The 27,714-nt window shown below is 34.1% G+C and overlaps 2 protein-coding genes across 4 annotated transcripts; one reads left to right on the top strand and one right to left on the bottom strand.

Moving 5' to 3' along the window:
- Osi23 (DUF1676 domain-containing protein Osi23) lies at nt 1-27,714 on the top strand. Of its 3 annotated transcripts, none has more exons than XM_076115919.1 (7): nt 1-149; nt 20,487-20,723; nt 23,225-23,418; nt 25,471-25,595; nt 26,287-26,462; nt 26,773-26,814; nt 26,983-27,714. In XM_076115919.1, the coding sequence occupies exons 2-7, from the start codon at nt 20,550-20,552 to the stop codon at nt 27,448-27,450; spliced, it is 1,179 nt and encodes a 392-aa protein (XP_075972034.1). In that variant the 5' UTR covers nt 1-149; nt 20,487-20,549; the 3' UTR covers nt 27,451-27,714. The 3 variants fall into 3 exon arrangements, with proteins under 3 accessions (XP_075972034.1, XP_075972036.1, XP_075972035.1); XM_076115920.1 differs by lacking the exon at nt 1-149 and adding an exon at nt 19,388-19,574; XM_076115921.1 differs by lacking the exon at nt 26,773-26,814.
- ndl (serine protease nudel) lies at nt 2,477-15,768 on the bottom strand. Its single transcript, XM_076115601.1, has 26 exons — nt 15,661-15,768; nt 13,990-14,071; nt 13,242-13,367; nt 12,281-12,724; nt 12,000-12,189; nt 11,466-11,710; nt 11,084-11,241; nt 10,846-10,973; nt 10,340-10,523; nt 9,850-10,187; nt 9,342-9,640; nt 8,802-8,917; nt 8,403-8,562; nt 7,701-8,306; nt 6,891-7,578; nt 6,631-6,800; nt 6,424-6,537; nt 6,171-6,348; nt 5,634-6,053; nt 5,370-5,558; nt 5,111-5,261; nt 4,702-4,870; nt 4,212-4,412; nt 3,623-3,854; nt 3,086-3,208; nt 2,477-2,868 (listed from the first exon to the last, which is right to left on the bottom strand). The coding sequence occupies exons 2-26, from the start codon at nt 14,069-14,071 to the stop codon at nt 2,550-2,552; spliced, it is 6,030 nt and encodes a 2,009-aa protein (XP_075971716.1). The 5' UTR covers nt 15,661-15,768; the 3' UTR covers nt 2,477-2,549.

The raw sequence follows: 27,714 nt of genomic DNA, 5'->3' as shown, positions 1-27,714 counted from the left end.
CAAAGCTGTCCCGTGCACCGCTAGTACAAAAATAAATCGGTCGGCGCAAATTAAAGAAACGCATTAAAAATTCTGATTTACAGCCAAAATTATAATACAATGGACATTGTTAAATTTATATCTCCGTATTCAATGATCCTGCGATACAAGTAAGCTTACATTTTATTGTAAATTTCATATTAATTTATCATCTTTACGGAAAATTGTGTAGATATTATGTTAAATATTGAACTTCGCTCGAAATCCTTTATAAAAGTAATTTAAATTTGCATAATGTTTTTCATTAATGTATTCTGAATTAAATGTCTCAAATTGAAATAGTGGTGTCATCATCGCGGGCAGACTCTATGGCGTCGACTCGTATCTACAGTTTTATTATGTACCTACAATGTTATTTATGGTTTCATTCGGGCTTGTAGCACCACATGACCGAGTGTTCTGCCCAAATTAATATATTCATGGTCCATAAATATTGTGAATCCATTAATGAGAACAGTCATGGTATAGGTACTATCGCTAATAGATTGCGATCGGTACCGTATTACTCATTTGTAGCTAAACCAGACTTCTGTCTTAATGATCCTCAATCAAAGCTCATTTCTTTTCACCGAAGTTGTAATTAATTCTGAGAGTATAAAGGTTAATCAAAATCTTATATATTTTGGAAAGACGCTAGTCAATAGATTTTTATTGGTTTTATTAGAATATACCAATAAAACAATATCACACAAAAAAGCACGCTAAGAAGGCACAGAGTTTAGTTACTGTTGAAAAAGAGAACAATTAAACGATCTCCTTACTAAAATGACGGCTTACCCCAACAAATCGACAAGTAGTTTTAGTATTGAATCAAATTAATAACAGACCTAGCATCTATCATCACAGCTTAGTGGTCGCATTAAAACTGTTTGACAGATCTCTCTGAAAGAATATTTCAATAAGCTTTTACACAGTTTGTTCAACTCAACCAAACGAAATGTTTCTATATCGTAAAAATAGCATAAAAAGTGTGTTAAGAAATGATTAAATTATTCTAGAATGTTCCGGATTTCTATTTCTCCCCGTGGTTTAGCAAGTTGCAATAATTCGATCTAATCTAAACACACGTTATGTTAATGCGCCGTTTTTTTTCTTCGCGTTGTTTCTTTTTAAATGTTAAGTTTAAGTAAATGTATGAATCACAATCATTTTAATGGCTAGAACTCGAATTAAATTGATATCTTTTGAGGTGACATACTTGACCCTGAGGTTTGTTTAATAAATTGTTCTATTCTTTTATTTGCCACTGTGCTATATTCACTAACAATAAAAGAAATGAAATAATCTATATGCAGAATTGTTGAATTTAATATCTAAAATAAAAACAGCTGAAATTATTTAAGCTATTTTTAAACATTCACCTCATTTACAAAAAATGCCCTATAAATATCCGTTATGGTACAATGTTTGTTGTTTATTTCAAATTTGTTACAAAATAAAATCATATCCATAATGAGTGAATTGACTCTTGTAATCAGGTAGGTTATCTATATAATTTGGCTACCTTACTTAGCGAGCTAAAAAGCAGTTGCCAATATACATATTTATGTGGTGTCATTCGTATTCTAAATACGTGCTCGACAGAATGTATATTGAATGTTATCCGAAACCCTTGAGATATTTATCGACAACCGTTTAACAAAATGCATTTACCCTAATAAACATAAGGCAACAATCTTCCTAATTGATAAAAAGAAGTCAAGCATCTGAATCGTTTCCAAAAGCTTTGTGAGTAGGTGTTGTAGAGGCTCCACCTTCGTTCAATGTTATGTTGAGTACGGTCACCATGCATTATAAATATTTGTTGTGACAACTACAGCATACAAAACGATTACCTTGTCCTATAGTTTAAAATATGCTAATACACTTTGTAAATTAATTTGGGATCGCGCCCTGATAAATTTTGAATGTCAGATTATGCGTGAACACATAACCATATTACTAATTTATTAGGAGCTTAACATCCTAAGTTGTGAATATGCTTATATTGAAATATATTAAGTTCTGCGATGAAATCAAGTATAATCTATGGAGTGATTAATATTTTTAAATATGATTAATTGAAAATAAATAAGTAAGAAGATTTTTTTTAATTCAAATCTATTGATTTTAATATTGCACTATTTTTTTATTTTTAAGGCAGTTGTAAATAATATAAAACACGATAGACTAATCATTTCATTGTCTCAATGGTAAAATTAAAATAAATAATAATTTTTTGTCAGTTACGCCATCTATTGAAATGTTATAGAACTGTTTCAAGTCAATTCAAGTCTTCGTTTCCTATCATTCAAGTTTTAAGTGCGCTGCAACCTTTTGCTTGTTTCATCACGTGGTTTGTAACGAAACCAGTTTCGAATGGGAATTCTACCAATAGGTGGCGTTAGCCATCAATGTCATTAGTTGGAACAAACAGGATCAATAAAATAAGTTGCTTAGTTAAATACTTTACTTCTGAAACACACAGTAAAGACAAAATATAAATAAAATAAATAAATTTGTTTTATTACTTATAGGCATTCTATAAACACTGGATAGCAATTATGTAATTTTTCATCAAAGATGGCCGTAGCTATGGGTTCTTGGTTACTTCTCATTTTGATGATTGTATTGTTATTAAGAGTAATATCGTTGAATGGGTCTAGTACCAAATTGTTATGTTCATGTACAATTAAGTTGTCGGTTTGATGAATTTGTTTAGCATGTCCGCTTCTGAAGCCTAGTTCTGCACAAATAGCTTCCAATTCTGACTTGGTATGATTTTGCGTCGGATAGCACTTGGAATGCCATACGCCGTGGGATCGAACGATCACTTGCCCTGTGCCGTGTCTGTAAAATTGAAATAACATAATATATTATAAGAGTATAAATTATGGTTATACGGTCAAACAATATCTTTTTTACATTTTTGTATACAATCTTTTTCTAGCAAGTAAGTTAGTAGTGTTACGCTTTACATCGTTATGATAATCAATAAGCTTCAATCATCCGAAAGTTGTGCAAAAGTAATTAATGCAATATATAATATTTTGATGTTTATACTTACGGAGTTCCTTTCGGTGCATTTAGACCAATGCAACTCTGTTCATCTTCGCCGTGAGGACAGTCTCGAATACCATCACACACCATATCTGGAGCCACGCAGTGATCTCCACTTGATTTAATGCACCTGGGAATAAACGATGTATAGAATTTAATAAATGTGGTAAAACTGCGGAAAATAATATTGAACGTAATCTTCTTCCTTTCCCACGAAAGCTAAAACCATAGTTCATCAGATCTGTTCATCGGATCGAGAGCTTGTTGAAGTTTCGACTCCTTTCAAGATTAGATCAACGATTCTTGACGGTTTTTTATGGAAGTTATGTTTTAGTATATAACATAGCTTCCATAAAAAACCGTTTATTGTAATAATGATAGTAGTCGGTCACACCACTTCTGAATATCTGTCGGTTTGCTTCATCAGGTATAATATTGTCGGATTTTCATTAATTTACTGTCACTTTACCTATCGGATATTATATAGCCATAAACCCTAAAACTGGCAATTAACCTTAAACTAAAAGTAGTTTAATAGTCTTACTTATAAGTTCTCCTTGCGAAACACTTGCAGAACATAGGGTCTTCATCACTCCTGTCATGACAGTTGAGGACCCCATCGCAAAGTCTTGAAGGCATTACTCTCGCTAAATAATGTGAACATGTTGCTTGGCCAGGCTCATCGGTGCCATCACCACAGTCGTCGTACCCATCTCGGAACAATTCTTTAGACACGCATTTACCATTGCGACATTTCATTTGACCAGCTAAACATTCTGTAAGGAAAATGAAATCAAGGATTATAATTATAATTTATAAGTATTTATATTAAAAACAAGGCTTCTTGAATGACTGCTACTAGATTTTTTTCTCGAAGTCTAAAGCTTTTTAATTCCTGTTATTTGCTGGTTCCTTTTAGATTTGGATTCAGATAAAAAAAAAAAATATTTTGCCCGTGTCTTTAGTTCTGGATTTAAGTCGTTTTGATGTTGCAATTCAAACAAATTATTATCATATATAAGATGTAAGCATAATAACACAAGTGTTGACAGGTAAGAATATCTTAGATGGATAGATATTTATTCATTTGCCTATTTTCTTATAAATAAAATAAAACGTATAAAGTTCCTTACCACATCCTCGATGATACGGGTCGTCGCTACATATAGCGTTTTTCTTATAGCAGGCGTTTTCTGATTCGTCATTACCGTCCTCGCAGTCTTTGACGCTGTCACACATTTGATATAACGATACACAGCGGCCGCGACCACATCGTATACCCTCGCAGTTATGACTGTAGTCTTTGTCTACTACCGATGGCGTAGTTTCTTTACCTGAGAAATGTGAAATTTGATTTTACTTTGACAAGAAGTTGTATTGCTGATGCAGCTATTAGTAGGATTGTTAATTAATTTGACCAACTTACTATCATAATTATAATTATTAGAACCAGGTTTGTTACTAAGTTTTTGGTACTTGTAAGGGACGCAGCAAATGGGTCAAAATTCAGCCCCTAATAGAAAATATTTTTTTTTCCTTTTCATAGTTATTAAATTTTGTATTTACTGAAGTAATATAAAAAACGAAGACAGACGGCGATGGATAGTTTAAGATTATACTTACTATTTAAACGCCTTATTTCATTTTTGAGGTTCTCTATTTCTGTAGCTTTGATGTGGTCTCCTAGACCGCATTCTCCTCTACTATCTATGAATGTAGCCGCAGGGAACCATCCCTTATCCGTGTGACAACTAATCACACCAGCCCAATGACGATTTGACGTTATGTCAGACTGAAACAATAATAGTGTAGATTGATATCTTAAAAGAATATTAAGGTTCCTAAAAAATCCTAATTGAAATGCTTTTATAACACTATCGAGAGTACATAGAAAATTTTGGCAAATCCAACGTAATCCAGGGCACATAAACATTTATTTCAATTACTCCACATAGGAACGTTTTAAAGCTACAAGTGTATTAGAATTAGCGATCACTTGCTCTGATGGTAAAATAAATTTGCAAATACTCACTGGGCAAATAGTTTCGTTTGATGTCCTCACGAAGCAAATGTTACTTGGGTTGCATCTTTCACTGGTTTCCTCCAAAGGAATGCTCAATGAAGTGTTATCGATTCCTTGGCCAATAGCTACGCAAGTTGACTTCGAATCTAAGGAGGTATAACTAAAAAGCAAATATATTAAAAAGGGTGACAACCCGATACATAAATGTCTACGTCATGTAGTTTTGTAGTACTATTTTAAATAAGTTACATTTATAAAAATAACTTACGAGGACATTATTACCATAGGTTTTACAAGATTGGAATATTGTGCCGGCTCGTTTAAATGTAACAGAATAACTTTGTTACGATAAAACGGCTCCTTAGCATCCACTTGACGAACTTGCTCGTACAATCCGTGAATTGGATCCAATGTTCTATGAGACCCAAGGACAACTGACGTGAAGTTGTGTGCAAGTCTGAAAATTTAATGGGAGTTTCTATAATATTGTTGTAAAAGAGGCAATGTTTTTAATAATTAATGTATTACTTACGTTGAATCCCAAAGACACATTTCATGAATAAGAACCCATGATACATCAACTAAAACACCACTACACTTATACTCTCCATCAACGAATATTTTCGCAATCCATGGCCACATTTGGTTGAGGTTTGTTTCGGCATTTCGCAAATATATATTTTGAGGTTGATTGAAATCATTATAAAGCGAATGCTCACAGGAAACATACAACGATTTGCATGTTTTTGTTATGTTCGGCACACATCGCTCTGGTAACACTTGTACATCTTTCAAAGGTATATGAACCGTATTGTTTCCTTCGTTATTCTGTCGATAACTAAAATGTATACTCTCTGCAGTATTTCGTTTTTGTCTCTTGTTATCCAATCTCCGTCTCGCAATTTCATCTTCTTTGACATTTATATATTTCACATAGAAATCTTTCGCGGAACTAAAATATGAACAAAATATCGTTAAATTAACTTTGAAATTGAAGGATTACTATGATATAAATGTATTTTATATTTTATTGCTTTAAAAGAATAATAGAATAAATTAAACTTTTTACCTGAAACCTAAGTAGCGACATATATTTGTTGAAGCTTGTATTTGTTCCTCTAAAGATATTTTATCGTCACACACTATACGCCACCCATTATAGTGCTTCTGCGTAAGGTAACCTTCTAAATTAATAGTAGGTCTTTCGTCTAAGTCGTATTGAATTTCTTTTCCATTGGTTAGGGCAACTGAAATGAACATAATTTATTAAAATTAAATAGTTACGTTTTTTTTTTTAAATCCATAATTGTTATGTAACGTACAGCAATCCAGTTCATCTTCTCCCTCTGGGCAATGTTGTATTCCATCACAAACACCTTTTAAAGGTATACACTTTTGGCTTCTCTTACACAAAAATTGATCTTCGTCGCAACTATCTGGAAACATCACAATAATACATTGATTAGCGTGTTATTCAAAAGACTATAATTAAAAGCAGCCTGTTTTATATTTGTTAATGATTTACATACAGCAGTTAGCTTCATCATGACCATCGGCACAATCAAATACACCATCACAAATTAGTTTTTCATCATAGGTCACCAAATAGTCACTGCATGTACAGTCAAGTTCATCTGTTCCATCTTCACAATCAGCTTTGCGATCGCACCGGTAATGAAAAGGTATCATTTGATCTATACTGTAAAGTTAATAAAAGCACATGAAATAATAAAAAAATCATTTATATTAAACTTACAAATTTCCATTTTAGAAAGTAAACATATCTTACCGACGGCACTGAAACTCCGTATGTACACGATGTTTCTTTCTTCTCGATGTTGCTGGTTGAAGCTCAGAAAATACTATACTCTCTATTTCTTTAGCCGTAACTGCTTTATCACCAAAGTTTGATAATGTTTCAGTAGAATCTTTATGATGACTTTGAGTAGGAGTCGATTGCTCCTTTTTCACATCAATGTGCTTAGTGTCCAGACTTGTCTGATCGGTTACAGCCAAATGAGAGTTTGGAAGAAGTCCAATCACGTTATCATCTGAACTCTTTTCAACTTGCTGGTTATCCTCTGGGTTATGTGTTGTCGTTAATATAAAGTTATTTTCTCTTATATTAACTTTTGTTACAATTTCTGGATTCTCTGTTAAGTCTACGAGATCTTGTTGCACTGTGGTAGTCGAAATTTCGGTCACTTGCTCCAATATTTGTTGTTTCTGATTAATGTCTGGATTTTCAATAATATTTTGATGTGTACTTTGTACTAATGATCCTGATTCTAAAGATTCTCCACTGAATGTTACAGACACTGTCTCCGTATCTCCACGAATATTTGAAGTCGATTCGTTGCTGTCTCCAGCACCGGGATCTGATGTGACTTGTTCAACAGAATCTTTGAACTCCTCTACACTTTTTGAAATTGAAATTTCTATAGTTGACGGAAATTGAAAGTCTTTATCTTCTGTACCTGAAGTATAAACAATATTATTTTAATTATGTAGATTAAATGATTAAAAGTTTCATTATTTTGGTTTTGATTTTGGATATAACAATAATATCTTTCTTAGAGTGATATAAATGTATACTTACTTTCTACTGAATTGTCATGTGTCAATTCATTTTTTCGACTAGTTGGATTTGTTTTGACCGTAGTAGTTATTATTTCTTCTTTTGGTACAGGGTTTGAAGTTTGTATTTGCGATGTTTCTACTGAGTTGTCAGATATTTCACTCTCTCGACTAGTTGAATTTAATTTGTCTGTAGTTGAAATTGTTTCTCCGTTCGGTGTTAAGTTTGAATCTTGGATATTTGTAGTTTCTACTGAGTTGTCAGATAAATCACTTTCTCGACTAACTGAATTATTTTTTTCTGTAGTACTTATTATTTTTGCTTTTTCTTTGGAGTTGATGACGTTTTCTGTCGCTATTTGGTTATTTTCTTTACTATTATTTAGTGAAACGTTTGTGTCTGTTCTCGCTTCCTTTGATGCTAAAATCTCCTCGGGTTTAGGAGTTAATAATATACTGTCGGGAAAAACTGATCCTATAAAATCACAGTTCATTTCGTCGGCTCCGTCGAGACAATCTATTATTCTATCACATTTTCTTTTATTCGGTAGACACTTCGAAATACCAGATTTACATTTGAATCCAGGGCATTCTTGTATAGGTTCTATTTGTGGCAAAGTTTGAGATGCTAAAACATAAGTAAATGTAAGACTCCAAAATTACTTTGAACAGTAATATCAATATTTATAGATACAATATTTAAGAAACAAAGATGATATCTTACATGTGTGATATATAATCCATTTCACGAAGAGACTGACTCGTGTATAAACTCCTGGTTCATCTTTACGACCGCAGCCATCTCCGTGACTTACGATGCCTGCCATGTACCATTGTTGTGAATTCAAAGGATTTCTGCATAATAGCGGCCCGCCACTATCACCCTGGAATAATCCGACACGTCGTCTTAAGTAGGTGTATGATTTAAGATAGCTGGTGTTATGCGAGCTCTACAGACTAAAATGAAATATTATGAATAAGAACTTATAATGTTTAGAAATAAATAACTATAACCTGCTGCAGTTGATTTTAGCTACTTTTCTTTATATGCGGATGTACAATATCGTGCTATACAGTGATTGTGTTTATTACGGTGTAGTTCAAGCATTTCAATATTTTGTACCTGACAAGCGTCTTTGCCCCCTCTCATTAAACCAGCGCAGATTTCTTTACCAGCGCGATCTTCTCTGTGTTTACAATTTTTCCAAACTGGCACTTCCACTTCTCGCATGTGGTCAGCTGAAACAAAATATTTAATTTGACATTGTTTTATCTTATTATCCATAGAGACTTTTCCGTAACAAACACAATTGATTATAATAATAGTACCTACAAATTATCAATGCGCTAAAAATTACAAAGAGGCACACTATGCTGCTGCGACCATTTTACATTTTACTAACTAACCTGGCGAACTTCGTACCGCCTAGCGGTTGATTTTTTAACTATTTTTTTTTACATTTTTTCATAATTTCCTATCTGAGAACCATTCTCGTACTTCAAGGAATATTGTAAGAAAATAATTAGCGAAATCGGTTCAGCTGTTCTTGAGTTGAGCGTTTAACAACACGTTTGGCGATTCATTTTATATGTATAAAAAGTGAGATTTGTCATTTTGGTAGTACTAAATACTTTGAGACGTGTAAAGGGATGGATAACTCACGATCAGGTCCGTGTTCTGTAGTTGCTCCCCAACCTACTGCTGTGCACACAGTTCCTGGTACAGGTCCCCTCAGCCAATCAGGACCCGCTGTATCAGGACTTGGCAAACAAATCGGTCGAACCCAACGGCTAAATAAAATATCAGGTTCGACTTTTAACAGAGAAAGATCGTTTTTCATGTCTGCCTGGTTGTAATGTTGATTGACTATTACGTTTGTGACCTTGTGTATATGTTCTTGCGGTGAGAATGAAAAACGACGGAGCATGCCCACTTGTACTTCGTAGTAGTGACTCCAGAATCTGCGAAACGTTCAATGAGGTAATAACAAGATAGTGACCATAAAAGTTTTCAAAAAGGAAATTTCTTAAATAAACAGTTTTTCACATTAAATTTTAAAATTCAGCAATTTCGGTGAAAATTCATAGACAGCAATTAAATACACTCTTTTGCGTTTATAGTATTAGCAATGGCAGAAATCTTCGAATGCGTATTGAAAGATAAATCTTACTTGTGTACACAATGAGCGGCAGATATAACCCAGTTGTGAGATAGTACGACTCCTCCGCAGTGGAACATTCCGTCTCTAAACACAGCCACCATCCAAGGCCAAGCCGCCGGTTGGCTCGGCTTACCCCCAACCACCCTGCTCTCAGTCCTTTTATTCCTCGTTTTGTCAAAGAAACCCTCTATTTTCGGTGTATCGAATTTAATTTCGTAATTTGTCTTGGTACTAGAATCGTCTATACTCCTTTTCCAGCGGTTGACGTAAAACATCAAAGGGTAAGGGTGATCAGTTTGAAGAAATCTTTTGTTACGTCCGAATAGTCGGTTTTCAATAGCACCATTCTAAGAAATTAACAATTTATACGCATAAAAATTTAATAATAATAATAAAACATACCCTCGCTGAACACATTTCATTTCTATGAATACTGAAATCCACGACAACTTGTCTACCTTAAAATCTCAAATAAAAAAAGCAATAATAAACATTTTACCTCTCTTAACAACTGTGGTGTGGATTGTACTCGCGTCCCACACAACATATCGGGACACATGACATAAACAGCTGAGGAGTTTATCATACAAGTGTCACTCGTTTGAATAAATCCACCGTGATCCGTGTTAATGTACTTCAGCTTCAACATCGGGTCTATTGTTACTACCTCTATATGCGGGGGTCTGGAAGGAAATTTACTATTAACAGAAAAGTCTATGCAAAAAATATAATTACATACGCGTGTATGTTATTATATCTTTGGCATGTGAGCTGTTGTACCCGAAAAAATGGCAGGAGTATATGATATAAGCCTGCGTTTTACAATGTCAGTACCACGTGACCAGACTCTGGGCTTTTTTGAGAATATACTAAAATAATGTAGAAAGAAGAAAAGTCTAATAGCACTTTGTCCGATCTGGCAGTCGAACCCGAGTATTCATGATCAGCAGTCGCATAGACCACCAAACAATTATCAATCTTAATACGAGGATATAATACGCTTACCTAATGATAAGGCCTGTTTCTCGTCGACATGCATCGTGAGCCCACATGTATGGATTTTTGCAGACCGCATACCATTCACCTTTAAAGTTTCTATGTAAGAATCCTTCAGTGTTTGATATGGCAAATATCTGCAACAAATTGTATTGTTTATCAAAGTATTGTAATATATTGACAGCAAAAAACATGAATGGAGTTCACATATTTAATGAAAACTATAAGTTGAATATAATATTCATACCGGCTTTTTGACAAGACTTGGAGCAAGCATATTGCACTCAATTTCGTCCTTGTGATTAGGGCAGTCGACTACGTTGTCGCATCTTTGTTCTTTTGTAAAGCATGTGCTTCTTGAGTCTATATCCAAGTCTTCGCAACTAAATTCGTTGTCATTACAACCTGAAATCATTGTCATTACAATTAAATATTTTTGATAAACTTTTTGACATCTATCATAAAAAGTATTTTCTTATCATTATAAAAGTCAGATTTCATTTTATAACTTTAATTATTCTGAATCTTTTGTTCAACGGTCCCTCTGAACAACTTATGTTTTAAGCATTTACAAACATTCTTTTTCACCACGATTTTTTTAATTTGGCTAAAAATATGTGTTCGCTTACCATAGCATCCCATTTCATCTTCCCCAAATGGACAGTCAAAGTACCCATCGCAGAGTCTGGACTTATCTACACGAGACTTGCAAGTACACTTGGCTTCATCGCTGACATCGGCACAGTCGACACGACCATCACACCACCGCTCTTTCTCAACACAGACGTCTCCACTCATACAGGGTATCGTGCCTGGAGGACATGATACTTCACGGGATGAATCAGCTGACTGCTTGTTGGAGGTAAATGCAGTGCTGAAAAATAATTACATTAAATTTTGACATTATGTGTATAGATAATTTCCTTAACTCGGGCCATTTCAAACGTGCGAACTAATTCATGACATATAATCGGAGTCTCTCGCTCGCACTTACACACCGCATATTTATTTAATTCTTCTGATTATGACGTAGTTTGCCCGTTTGTAACGGCCTAATTAATAGTGATTGGCGAACTCTTTTTGTATTAGTAAACATGACTGTTTAAAAGATGTGCTATTAGACAACTAGAATCGAAACATTCATAACTACTACGATAACTTACTCGGGAAATAAGTCCATCAATATAGCTAAGTCTTGAGGGTGCATTATTGGTTGTTTTACTTTCCGTAAGACCGAGTCACGGGCTTGCGGGTATGAGATATGTGTGGCTGGTGAATAAAACCTGGCCCGAAGTGGTGTCAGATGGTTGGCATGGGTCTTATGTGTCGGGTACTCGTTCGAATCCAACGGGTCTAAAAAGTAATAAACATTACATTTTATAGATTTTGAACAAAATTTTGAAGTATATTGGTAAGGTGCAAATAGAAAAATAAAATAAAGAACCTTCAAAAACCAAGTCGATGTGTGTTACGGGTAGAACTTCACGCTTAGTAACGTCTGTAGATGAAACTTCATTACTCTCAGTCTTATTATCGTCCAAATCTTTGACTTCAGAAGCCCTTTTCACTGATGTCTTCACTGGGTTATCAGTATGTTCTAGTCGCTGTTTAAATTTTGTCACTAAATTGCAAACATCGTGCTTGTCGCCTTGACTGCACATGACATCATGCTTCTTTATAATTTCTTTTGCCTTTTGTAATAGATCATCGTTTATGGAGTTAAATTCATCCTCTTCCGAAATTGCAGCTAATGAATTGATATCCCTTTTCTTTCTTGTAATATCTTCAGCTTTACTTGAGGTAGCATTCAATATGCGGATGAAACGAAACATATTTGGTGGTTCGTTGTTTTCTTTTATTACAATGATTTGGGTGTTTCTGGGGCTATCTGAAATGAATAAATAAGCTATAAATAAACTGACAAAGTAATAAAATTATCCTTTCGAATGAGTTTGCGTTTAGTGATATCATCATCATCATCATCTCAGCCGGGAATCGTCCACTGCTGGACAAAGGCCTCCCCCATCGAGCGCCAATAGGACCGGTCCTGGGCCGCCCTCATCCATCGGACTCCGGCAACCCTTACCAGCGGGCTTATCACGTATCTCAGTTGACAGCTAGTGTACGTCAAATTGATGGTCATTATTCAGTATATTGCTGCTTTGACGTAACGTGCTAACCACAGTATTCTAATGGAGAAAACAATGTACAGGGTAGTGACTTTCAAATATTTGACAACTGAGATACGTGATAGCCCCTCAGGTCGTCGGTCCATCTTGTGGGGGGCCTGCCAACACTACGTTTCCCGGTTCGTGGTCACCACTCCAGAACCTTTCTGTTTTTTTTTCTTTTTCTTTCTTTCTTTTTAGTGATATGTTCCGTATTAAAATATTAAAAAGACTTACCATTCTCATACAATATTTTAGACAGCAGAAGATAAATGCCCGTCCCAAATATGGTTAGGAGTAACAGTATCATAACTTTTATTAATATGGGGAACAAACATTTGAACATCTCATTGTTACTGCGACCTGAAATATTCAAAATTGTAGATTATATTTATTGCAAAATTCATCAGCCTCCATAATCAGGTAAAAAAAATCTCCAAAGTTAAATACCACTACACTACTTAAAAGTTAAAACGTTTTAACTATACAAAATCTGAATATGAGACAGAAAAGTAAGCCTTCAAGAAATGTTCAAAGAGAGGAAATTTTTGTATGTATTTAACAATACGATTATACACCGTGCATGGTCAGATGATTGTTTAGTTCAAAATCTATACTAATATTATAAAGCCGAAGAGTTTGTTTGTTTGTTTGTTTGTTTGAACACGCTAAACACGGGAACTACTGGTCCGATTTGAAAAATTCTTTCAGTGTTAGATAGCCCATGTATCGAGGAAGGCTATAGGCTATATATCATCACGCTACGACCAATAGGAGCCGAGTACCAGTGAAAAATGTCACAAAAACTTATGTGACGCAAGCGAAGTTGCGTGGGTCAGCTAGTTAGAATTATAAAATTATGAGGGTTAGACACTTGAAAATGGTTTAGATGAGCCGATAGAAGTAAGTATTTGGTTATTCCTATTAAAAATTGTAATTCGAAAATTTTTATTCTATTTATTCAAAAAAAAAATAGAAAACTTACTGCTCGCTGATGATTCAGCTAATTCCATCGGAGGGAGACCCAGTTGGTCGAAGCGTTCTTTTTTCATTTTTTCGGCAGTCATCTGTGAAAAGTAAAATGTTAATTTAAAGTTATTTTACTTTGAAAGTATGCTAATACGTTGCCGCAGCCCGAGAGTGGAGTAACTCTATAATAAGGACTTGAGAAGTGGCTCATATTTATGCATACACGCACTTCGCGAAGATAGCTATTTAGTATGAAAACACATTATTTTGTAGATGGATATTCATTGTGAAAATTGACACAAGTAACTATGCGTTATTCGGTATAGCTTTAACGATTTGTCGAGATTATAGAAAATATCATGAAGTTAAAATATTTGGTAAGAGAATTTGACCTATCTATTTTTATTCGTTTATATTTATGTACCTATTAATATTTATTACTAAAAAGATTTTGAATAAACAAGATGGTTCCCTGAGAACTGATTTTAAATAAACAAGTTTCGATTTTGTTTTATCTATTTTTCTGTTGAGTTACAGTAGCTCTCATAGTACGCTTAATTAATTCCCTTAGGGTAATACCTAATTACTATTTTAATAAAATCATTAATGATATTACACATGATAAAATCTCATCAAATTACTTATTGTGTACTACATGATCCAATAAATAATACATACTGCTAAGTGGCAAGCAATAAACAGTATATTGAGTGGCGACCGTGTCTCGTTACTGTCGTGTATTGAGATATAAAACATAATACTCATCTTCGTACCCCACCCAATAACAGTAATAGAACATAAATAATGTATGAATTAGTCTGAGCTCCGTCTTACATGAAAATGAAAAGGCAAACTGTTGAGGAACTTCTTGTGAGAAACATGCATATGAATAAGATCTATCTATATTAAGAATATATAATAAGGAACTATTTTTCTACCGACAAAGAACGCTTTCACTAGTTCACTGAAAAATGTGAGACTTTTAAAAGCTTTCTTTAGAAATATTATTATGCATTATTATTTGTCAAAAAACATAAATAATTTTCAGCAATAGAGATAGATTAAATTATTAGGTTAATGCAAACTTGATATGACTAATTAAACTGGTATTATACTTATGAAGTAACATTTAAGAAATTAACTTATCAGTATTAAAACGTTCATCGAAAATGGCAGAGATTTTCGTTGGTATAATAAAGGGCATCTTTTATCGCAGCAATCCTAAAGCGTGGGACGGCGTTATAATTGACATTTTGCGTGGGTTCCACAGCTAAAAATAGTCACAAAGGCACAATGTATGAAGATACTCTACACTACAACTGAACGCAACTTTATAATGAGATATTAGATATGTTACGTCAGAATCACTCAGGTGAATTCGACCAATTGTGTTATAACTTTCGACGCACACATCATTCACTTATCGCTCGCAAAATTGCTCTTTGGTACTCCCTTCCCTATTTACTAATTGCGTCAGTGTAACAGAAACAATGTACGGGTTTGCAATGACATTTTAGCCTGACTTTAACTTGATAAATGTTAAACTGTTGACTACATTGTCACATATTTTAAGAAAAATAAAATTGTTTAGTAACATGAATACCTACTCAACAATTAATTGATATTAGAAAACGCAATAACAACATTTGAACGACGTAAAGCATAAACATGAACATCTTTAACTTACATTGTTTTCGTTCGAAACTTAATCACTCACAAATCACGGAAACACATTTCTTGAAACAATACTGATGGTACCACTACCGAGAGTATGCACAGCTACCGTCACACTGGGCTCAATGACACAAATTATCATTTTGCTGATCGACAATTTCGGGTAGAATCACATTTGCTGATTTCACAGACTTTTACACTACGTAAATCGTTTCGCTTTGAATTTGAATAAATTAATTTGTATTTTTTGGCTACCAAATGTAATCATGACCATTTTTTTACTTCTTAGTTATATGAAGCTTGTATTAGAGAATAATCGATGATCAGAAACTTTCAATATTATTCGCATTCAGAGCAACGTAATTTGAAGGTATTCTAAGTATTGTTATTTGCGCTGGTCTTCCGGATATGGCAAGGAGGCGTGCGTAAATATTCCGCAGTATACTCAGTCTCGATTCGTAAATATAACATTAAACCGTTATTAAGCACAATGGGTGAAATATGGCCCTATTAGAAATGTATACACCTACATAGGTAGAATTGGTAATCCAATGCTTGTTTGTAAAACTCAAGCTGCAGAAGTTTCTAACACTCGCTCCAACTCTCATGTTATTACAAATTCTAAGCATTGAGAGCTAGTACCTAGAATATGTAATATTATTCGCAAAGTCTACTAAGCCAGTGTACCTAATTAATATGTGGTTTACTCTTCCCAATGTTATTTTCTTAATAAGGAAATTAATTATAGATACAAATAATGCAAAAAAAGTTTGTAGGTATCGTAGGTAGCGAATGGTCTCTGCGTACACCGAAAGAGTGACTTTATGTATGTACTAGCTTCTGCCCGCAACTGCGTCCACGTAAAAAGATTTCCCGGTATAAAACGTATCCTATGTGTTATCCCAGGTTATAAGCTATCAGCATATCAAATATCATTAAAATTTGTCTGTAGTATTTTCGTGAAATAGTAACAAACATAAATCCAAACTTACAAATCATCGCATTTAAATATTAATAAGATAAGATGTATGTAATCACTAGTAGTTGAAATTATATCACGATTGAGTTACGTTCTATGGGTGTAGAATAACATCGTTTGTTAAGTCATCAGAATGTTACACCTTGCAGCGATGACTCGTATGAGTTTCGAAATATTGACTTGTACCTACTTATTTTCAATATTAAGCATTGACTATGATAAGCATTAAGTAGAATGATCTATAAAATAGTGATGATCTAGAAAGCACCGTCAACAATATTATCAAAATTAATTAAATTTGGCTAATTTTACATTATATACTAGCTGACCCGGCAAACGTTGTTTTGCCATAAAAAAAGTGTCACTTAGGGCATGAAAAATAGATGTTGGCCGATTTTTAGTCCTAATCAATATGCTCACAAAATTTCATGAGAATCGGTCAAGCCGTTTCGGAGGAGTACGGTAACGAAAACTGTGACGCGAGAATTTATATATTAGATAGTCTACAATAACATGTATAACTGGTTTATTATAATGAATGTTGTTTTTCAACAGTGTATTTTTAATCACGTTCCATTACTTTTCGAATAAAGTTATACCCCAGTATAGATTTAATCACATTTAATTGAACTATACTATTCACATCATCTACTGCTTAAATCACCGGTTCATAATACGCGCTCGAGTATATTCCAACGGCCCGCTTTTAGATTTATTGCGTGCAACACAAGGATATCAACACAATAAAGTTCGTGTATTATGAGCAATATGAACCGCATTTATAACACTAACGCCTCCAGAGGGTCACATCTGGCTAACATTACAGTCCGAACAAAGTTATCGTTTCACTTAGCGGAGGCACTAACACAACTATTGTTTAACTATTTTGCAAATATAATCTTGTAGTGTTAAATGGAAAATGATTTCGTAAGATGTATTTTAAACTATGAACTGTAAATTCTATATTCTGATACTCATTGCCTTATAGTATGAAGGAATACTTTCAAATATGCATGTGCCAGTAATAAAAATAATGCCTTTAACGTCAATACTTTACAACAATTAAAGAAAACATTTTTTCGTTTAAGCCAGTGTGGCTTAAACGAAAAAAAATGTTTTCTTAGTCCAACAAACGGACAATTGACTTTCCTATTTTACACTTACCCATTGCTGTCTCACGCCAACTCTTGTTGGAAAGTAAACATTTGAGAGTGGAATTTGAGTATGAGAATGAAGTTAGGTCTACCAAAAAATCGACTTATAATCTTTCTTAACCTTTCTTTAGTAGGGCATAAAGCCTTCGGCTTTCGTTATTATTACTGGTCTATAATAATTGGGCCTGCATGATATGTTACTTTTGCTGCCTGCTTCATCCCACTACTGAACAATATTGTCTCCCCATTACTTTCAGTCTTCTCTATGTTTTGATATCGTAGTCTTATCAGTTCTGCCTGAAGTCCTGGCCAGGTACTGTACAAAAATTAAAAATAGCCAACGATCCCAAATAAGGGTCGTGGGTTAATTCAATTAATCGCTTGATAAATTGGTTTTGCTTAAAATAGATCATGAATGCGGTTTACATGAACATTGTCTTGATGCAAAGGTGCGGTCACATAGAACAAATCACTTAGTACGACATCCCAGACGTGTCCGATCCATTAGTTAATTGATCTTTATCCCTTAACATCCCTTTGTGGATTTAGTGATTTATAATGATATAGGCTATTGTTGTCCCATGTCTCTGTCTACTTTACAGTAGATACCACGCAACCTAAGATAACCTTTAACTAAAAAATACTTCTGAAATAAAAGTGTCTGGATTAAGTTATTGACTGTTTGTGTTGTTACTAGAAATCAAGTAAGTAACAATTGATAAGTGACTGTTATTTTAATTACTCAAAATGACGTCAACTTTTCGCTACGAATTAATAAAATGATTAATAGTTTCATACGGTAAAACAATTTTGTTATATAATCTTTTTTATATTTGTCAAGAATATAACATAAGTCAATAAAACTTGTTTTTAAAAGCGAAGCCGTGACCGAACATTTATTTATATATTGATGATGAACACTCAGCACAAACGTATTACGAATTGAATTTCCTAGAACTAGGTTTTAACACGTTACTGTAAATGAATGACGCCTACAATTCAACTGTGGACATGTTTATGGGCTGGAATAATGTTCTGAATCATTATGTTCAGGGGAAGCAATAACGCCAAGCTTCAAATTGCGTACTATTTAAGTATAATTATATCTTTCCCAAGTCACCATAGAAGGTACATTAGGAAAAGTAAAATAAACGAATGCGACGTTCAACGTTCAAAATCTGCATCTTGTGGTTTTGTAGTTTTATTGTAAGTGATAATAAATTTCATGGTATCGTAAAAAATATTACCCGAATGCAGGGGCGTATTTAATGCATTTCCACCCATGACTTAATATTATACTTAGTATAGAGAGAGAAGTAAAACATTTTAATTATAACAAAGCAAGAGACGCAGGTGTACTCACTACATTTTATTACCCTAGATTTCTAGAAAATAAAATAAAGGAAAAAGTGGTTCCAATATTATCATTTTATTACAAAACTATCGCTATAAAGACGGCAATTTGGCGCAAACGATATGTCTAGAACAAACATACAATAAAGATATCGAATAGTGGACATGTCAGACCTCGTCATGGTTTGCACATAGTGATGCCCGCTTTCAGTCATTCATTAACATGATTTGGTCTGTGATCGCGTAGAAAATCGTTCGCTTTCCATCGAGCATGTGCATATAATGTAAGGGGGTCGTTAAGGTCTCCCCATTTATAGTTTAACCTTGAACGTGAACGGGTGTTATCGATAAAAAATATTTGTAATATAAATTGATAGATATATAAATATTATAGTGATATCTTCAGCAGTTGACTCAGTGAACTATAAGCGATCTTTGTAGGTAAGTTCTGAAACAAGCTCCTTCGTTTTGAATTGCAAATCAAGCGGTGTCACCCTCTATAATAATTTTATACATAGGCTGTTACGAATGTTCAGATTAGTTTTCATCTCACAATTTTATTCCATACAATCATTTTAGTTAATAGACAATACATATTTATACTGATGATTACACTAGTAGGATTATTTGCGCTGAAATTCCTAATGACGAATAATTAACAATGAATATTTTTACGAGCACGTTATGTTAATGGGTCGTTAGTAGACTTCAGTAAAGTGTTCTTTAAAATTCTCCGCAAGAGTTACGCATTGGAGCTCTGAAAAGTACGACGGAAATGGCTCTCTTCAAGGACAAAGAGTGAATTCTAAGAAATAAAATAACGCATTGCAAAGATTTTGGAATTCTGTCACGAGGCGGTCGCCATTTACAACTTTTGTACTGACGCTTGTTTGTGAATTCTTTTTTAAAACTTATAATTGTTTATTAAAACTTTTTTAGCATCAAATAGTTAATAATTGGGGTCAAGTTTTGTGTGATCGATACTCTATAAGAAGGTTATTTTTTTCTTTCTATTTGTTTTTTGATAAAATATAGATTTTGGAAATGAAAAGTAATTTGTCTTGAAGAGTTTTTACTAAAGTAGCTAATACACAAACATTGGTGTCAATACCTATGTATTGACACCAATGTTAGTAGCAATATTATTTATAAAGTAATTTCAATCCAGCAAACGCTTATTCCCTATTCGTGTTTACCGAAATGACGACTTTCAGAATTATTATTTATGAACATCACAACATAAACACTTCACACCTGGCGCCTTCAACGTTTTATCACATATTTATAAGTCAATCGCAAATATTACATTCATGTCGTTGCGTAGGCAGCTAAAGAAAATAATTTTTGTTTTAGATTGAAAGTTACTTCAAAGGCATACCGAGAAATGGCAAAATTGTGGATTTAAACTACGTGACGATGCATTCTTTCCAACTTACTCTCGTATCTACCTTAGTTCTATTCTCTATTTCTGGTTGTCGTGGAGAATTCAACGAAACGGATCCCGATACATATTTTAGTCGACTTATTGCTGACCTGTGGTTAGAAGGAGCAGATGTGATTCGGATTATTTGGAGAGATTGTTCTAAGAAAGTAAGTGACTATAATACATACATGTCTACGTAAGTAATCATCAAAGGTAGAAGGCCAGTCTGTACTTTGTAGTGAAGGAGTAGCTTATCAGATTCAAATAGGCACTTTCAATGATTAGGTGTTTCCTTTGTGAACAGTATGTTAACTATTGTCATAAAACAATATGACACAAGCTGATGTACGGTAGTTCATTTACCTACACGTGTACTAAATAAACCAAAGCTCATTGTTCAGCATTTCATTACATTAGGGAAAAGTTAATCAGACAAATATTAATTCGCATGAGAGAGTTGAGTTGTTTTAAAGCCCGAGGCACACAGCAGATGTTTCTACATGTTTTTATAAATAAAACAACACAAGGATGGCACTGTTCATAAAAGCCGTTCTTGAAATTATATTTTAGTAACAGAATACAGCGTAGAAAGCTTGTATTCATTCGTAATTGCATTCAAATCAAAACAGCATGCACTAACAATGGTTGACCTTCACTCTTTTCTTTCCAAGAAGCAGGACCGTATTTTAATTGTGTACTTGAGGATAGGACGTTCTTTAGGTAATGCTGTTCTATTGTGGCTATTTATGGATATTTAACAAAGTGCTTTTGTCCATGGTGGCCGTTATTACGCTTCGACGGCGGCATGAAATCTCCTTAATCGGCTTGGTCAACAGACACTTATTTGATACAGACTATAGACAGCTCATAGCTTAAGGACATCTGGAAAATGTGTCAAGTTAGGACATCGACAATAGAATGGAAGAAGAACAGTATAATGAATGTTAGTAAGAATTTTCAATGTTTAGTGTAGTCCCCTCAAAAGCTATAATTTGTGACGTTATAGAACTGATAAATACAATTTAATCCATGTTAATGATTCTGCGGCTGTTTTGCCCATATCATTAACATGAAATTACTAACGTCCTTGTGAATTGCTCTGGTATGCGTAATTAATAACTGGCTCATATCAAATAGACGCAGGCTAGCTGTTGCCCTGTGATGTGGAGTTAAATGCAGATTATCATAATGTTGAGTTTATGACTAAAACATGAGGGCCAGATTTGTTAATTCCATGTCTATTACGGTAGTCTTCTAAAAGGTGGGGAGTAAGGCTATTGTGGCAGCCATTTTTATGAAACTTTGTTTGAAATAGAACAAAATAAGCTAGAAGCTTCTTTAGGAAAAAGAGTTACAGCAATTTTAAATGAAAAAATACATCACATAGGCATGCCTTCCTCACTTAAATCGCTCGTTATAGAGACTCTTTTTACCTGGAGACTGTTTTGTTCTTTTTGCACAAGAAGCTTCGATATTAAGATATCGCTCCTTTGTAGCGATTTCCGTGGGCAGAACCTCAGCTGGTTTTTCCTTTAATTATAGCCAATATTACCTGTAATGAATAATCTTTTACTCGTACTCTTTAACTGCTGCAATCACGAATTAATTGCAAAGTGCTTACGACTAGAGTGCCAATTTGTCTCGTGTTTTCGTCAATAGAAGGAAAACACGAATTGCGCAGAAATGTACGGCCATTTGTGAAGGAATCCTGAATACGCTTTAGAAATGTATTTGTAAGGTACGAAGACTTTTGTTTTACATAGCTACAGTTATAGTGATGTTATTTATAAAAACAATGAAATAAAGCATCAGTCTTTATCTGATTCCTGTCTCATCTAATGTATGTACGAAATCACATTTGTTTTGTTCAGCGAGTACGATATTGAGTAGGTAGTACCAGCAAAATAGATTTGCCGCGTTCTTTGTTTTTACATTACTTTACTTTTAGAATGTGACTCGTTTCCTACAAAGTTTTGGATAGCTGTGAGTGCCTCCAAGTAATTTAGATTTAGACAGACGTAACATTTCAAGTAGACGGCTCACTAATGCTTTCAGTTTGACTTATTTGTTTTTTTTCGTACTGTTTTTAGTAAAAACAATTCCCCATGTCAGTAGGATGTCTTATCTACGAAAGTCAATTTTGTGCTGGGTCCCTCGACGCTATCCCGACTTAAATACCAAGCGAGAGAATTCTCTCTGAGATTACATTTTCTCATTTTGGAGTAATAAAGTGCTAATTTTATAAATAAAAGTGTGTGCTTGCCCCTAGTTCATTATCCGGTTACGGCAATGAGCTGTAAACTACATTATTACTTGTAATATGAAACACTATTCATTTGTTGAAACGGGATATTTTATGCAGTAAAATGTTTAATAACATACAATGTTGAGGTTTTGAGCTTTCACGTTTATTTGTCGAATTTAGTGGTGTCCAATAATTATGATGTAGGTAATTTTGGTGGTAAATTTTCACTAGATTTTTTTTATAATTAAGCAAAGGTAAAGGGTAAACCCTTAAAGAATAAGGGTAAAATAAAGACTAAAAGGATATTAAACAAAGGCTATCAAGTAAAACATGATTGAATAGTTATATAAACATTTCACATTACTATTCATAACATAACTTTGTAACTGTAATGAAACGTCTTACAACTAAAAACCATTACAGTTGATCGACGTGAAGGATGTCATAGATCACAAGGAATATTTTCCAAAGTTCGTGAGATGTATGAAGCGTAAAACTCTTCGGGCGCTCGATCGGTCGTTGACCCCCGACGTGGTGCCCGTAGCCGATGGGATCAACTTGGTGCGCTTCGAGCTCGTTGACAGATCGGGGAACATCATGCCCGAGAATGAAACCAGGTACCTTGACTTTACTTTACCTAACAAGATAGTTTTTACAGCCATAAGCACAAAACTGCGGAACACTTCCAATTTCTAACTAATACATTTTTGTGCATGAAAGACTGTTAGAAACAAGTGAAAATCTCAAAATACACGTGCTTTTACATATAACCATTCCTATGTTGAAGACAATATTGAGCGGTATATTACGACAGTCATAAAGACACCTTTTTTATAAGTATATCAGTACTTTACACCCACGTAAGACATTTCATATCACCCTGCTATCATTTGTTCGTAGCCTACGCAGTCGCCTTATTAAAAAAAGTTATTACATTACGTAGTGTTTGTATTTAACAAGTAGACAGTCAATCAGAGTAAAAATCGCAGAGTTCAGGGTAATGACCGAGCAACAATTCGTCAACGTCGCTTCTAAAGTGGGTGTCGTATGAAATTGCGCAACGTGCTCCGATTTCAGTGTAGTGGCGAAATATTGCAGCCGATACAGCGAAATCGATAGATACCATGTAGACAATTTTATAAAATAACACAAGTGAATTACATATTTTTAAAGACAAATGTTGTTTGCACCGTCTGTCGTTTATGTCAAAAGCATTTGGCTAAATAAGTAGTTATGATTATGATAACTTAAGTTACGTACGTATGTTTTTAATGACCTCACTTTTAGGGTAAATAATCAGTTTTACCTATCGTAAATATAATATGAAGCTTTGAGCTAAAGCGAACAAACCAAACAAAATTACAGAACAAAAAACGATCAAGTTACACATTGTCCAGTGTAAAAATAAATAAACTGGCAAGGTTAAATTGTTAGATACATATGAAAGGAATTTTATTTATTAAAAAGTAAATTAATATGTTACGTGTTTGCGAGTGTCACACAATAGCAGGGAGGAGTGGGCTTGTACGTGAGAGGAATCATATTAATTTTTATCTTGAAAAGTTACACGTATCGTTGAGAATAGTCTGATAACTCTCAATGAAAGATACATTAGGCGGAAGGGTGTAATACTATTAAAAGAAATTCCCGAAAATTCTTATTGTATAGGGATAGTTTTCAATGACGCGTATAAGGTTTCAGTATCGGACAATCACGCGGACAGCTATACAACCGGATTACAAAGAGATTTTTTGTTGTTATTCAATATTACGCACATTTTTTTTCAAATTCAGCCTCGGGCTACATGAATATGATAATTTTATTCGCTGTAGCGCAATTCTCTACAGTCTGTACTGTCGAGTATCGAGAGTTTGACTTTTAAAATGTGCTGTCAAAATAGTTTCTCTAAAGCCCGCTAGAAGCGCTGATCAGATTTTCGTGAAAACTTTCTCGATAGCTAGTCTGTCCATAGTCGGTAAATAATCGAGTTACGACAGGGAAATCAGCAGATGGGTACACGTAAATATTACTTAAAATTGAAAACGTAAATAGGAGACGAAGCGATCGCCATGGCCAAAATCGGTCAGTTAGATGGTCATCATAACCGTTGTTATTAGTTGAAGACTTAAAGTGAATATAATATTTAGAGATATAATTTCTTGAAATAAACGAAGTACTACTTATACACTTAACTGGCTGTATCGCGGGAATCGATTTGCCTCTAAAACACTCGATTAACTACGAACTTCAGTGATAGAGTTAAATAGAATTAATCGTTCAAGCAAATTCAGTATTACCTGTCCTTACTACTATAAAACGATAAAGAGGTAACTTTGTTTCATAATAACAAATTATTTCTAATCATCATGACTTGTAAAAGTCACAAGAGGCCTTTTACGCCTTTTATGAAATAAGAAGCAGATTTATACAAGAATTAATTTAGTTGTACATATTTCACAGTATTTGTAAACCATTATCATATGAAATTACACACAGTAGTAAGATGCTCTAGTGTCATATTTTTAAAAAGTACATGATAAAGCCCAAAAAAACTGCTTAATGCCTAATTTGTCGAATTCGCGTAAACATTAGAAAGTATTAACCATTAATATAGTTAAATAATAAAGTGAATTTGTCATTTTACTTCGTTATTTATTCTATTTCGTTAGTTCGTGGACCGAAAAGGAGCTCGAGGAAGGTGATTGGCGCACGCTCGCTCTACAAAGAATGGCCAAAGTTCTTAAAACTCATGTAATCAAGTTTGACTTTGAAAATGGGAAAACTATAGAAAAAGGTTTGTATGTTTAAGTATCAATATCTTTAGATCCTTTGTAAAGTGAATTTTGAAGTCCTATTGACATTAAGTTACTACCATTACTTTATTTCTTTGTGTATATTCATCGATTCCTTTGTCCAGCAGTGGAACACATTAAGATAAAAAAAACTTATTCATTTTGTATGTTGTCACAGTTAACATAGATATTCTCAATCTATTTGTATTTTTTACTCTGTTGATAGAATCTTCTGAGATTCCTTTATCTATAACGTAACATATCATTTTCTCTTTAATGGATTTATTTATTGAGTCTTCGTTACTAAGCCATATTTCATTATTTACCTCGCAATTCGTCTGCGTGGAATAACGTAGCCTTTTGAAACAATATGTAAGCTATCTGGCAGACAGGATAATCCCTGATTGTATACAATTGTTACCAATGAGACCTTTTGGTGAAATATTTAGAATATTTTGTATACAGACGTCTACAATTATTGTATAGTAAAATGTACCTACTATATTTTGAATAAGGGCTTACAATTTATTACTAAACGATAGATCATAAGAGTAAGCGTAATTCAAGAATAGTGCTTTAAGAAATCTTATTTGAAATTAGATAGATTTCTTTTCGTCGTAACTATAATAAGTATGTTATTCTCATAGCCACGGAGGGTGGTTGTAGTATCTTGAGACTATTTGTTGTTTCCAGTTGAGTATCGTGGTCGTCGACGTCACCAAATGATGACGATGATGATGTTTGGCGTCGTCTCCATCGGCATGGTGATGATACCAATGGGCTTCCAATTCCTCGCAGTACTGGGAGGGAAAGCCTTGCTTTTAGCTAAAATGGCGCTCATTCTCGCTTCCATACAAGGCCTAAAAAAGGTAAGCATAAATTGAATGTTATCTACTAATATTGGTACAAATACATTAAGCCCAAGGACTTTACTCCTAAAAGTACCACACGTAATGCGTATAAGAGCAAATACATCACATTTTTATATCAAGAAGATTAGGTAAAGCAAACAGCTCTCCGGAACGAATGTTATTATGTATACACAGTAAATTCCTTGCTCACAATACTAATCTTTTGGCATTACGACATGTAAACCAACGCGGAACTAACACGTGTGTACCTTGTAACAAGTATTTATTAACATACCGACTAACAAAAACCTAAAAATAACATTTTCAGGTAGACCTTAGTAATGATGATAGATATCATGACAGAGGGAAGGTATGATTTTATGTAATCGATCTAACTTATTTCCTCTAACTATGCGAATTAATAAAATAATAATCATTAAAATGTATATTAATTAATATGTTGACTCACCAGTATAGGCTTTAAAGCACTGTTACTAAAATTACCCGGGATAACCGGTTAACAGATGTTCTGTTCCAGATTGCTACAAGTCCGGTAAACTACGGTTTCTACCATTATCCCTACGACTATCCTTATGAGAAACGGAGTAGGGACGACCGCGACTGGCCACCACCCGGAATAATGCCTGCCACCTCCCCACCAGCGATGTCGGTACACAACCCATGGACTGATACAGAAATTATAAAGACAGACAGAATTCAAATAGCTCAGGACAAGAAAGAACAACGCCGTGAAAGTAAAAATTCTGATTTGGTGAAATGGAAAGCTGAATTGCCGAAGCCTGTTAAGGCAGAAGTTGAGCCAAGACTTTATCCTATTTACGCGGGGCTGTCTGATATTCCTGGACCTATATTTACTGCTATCGATGCTCCCACTCCTCTTGTAGATTTGACCACTCGACCGGGAGATGTACAAGCCGACTACTCTTTAGATCTGCCTTACAATCGATTTCAGTTTCAAAGTCCCACTACTGTCATTTCAGCTTGATGTGTTCATACAACTATTTTATGCGCTGTACCAAGTTGTAACTGGAATATTTTCTTATCTAGCCCACGTGTTGTATCCGAATAGACATGTTATTTATTCTAGCTATTGATGTACTAACTTATTTGTCATTCTTCTGTATGACTTTTTACATTTTTTTTCGCAAATGGTATTGAAATGTATAATGTGTCTCTGTTTTAGTAGGTAAAATGGTAAAACTGTGTAAAATATAGTAGATGATATGTGTAGTAATAGTCGACAGACAAA

This window comes from Anticarsia gemmatalis, chromosome 6 (assembly GCF_050436995.1).
Source record: "Anticarsia gemmatalis isolate Benzon Research Colony breed Stoneville strain chromosome 6, ilAntGemm2 primary, whole genome shotgun sequence".
Taxonomy (NCBI): Eukaryota; Metazoa; Arthropoda; class Insecta; order Lepidoptera; family Erebidae; genus Anticarsia; species Anticarsia gemmatalis.
The sequence above is the reverse complement of the archived record's forward strand: the minus strand, read 5'-3'. Positions and strand labels throughout refer to the sequence as shown.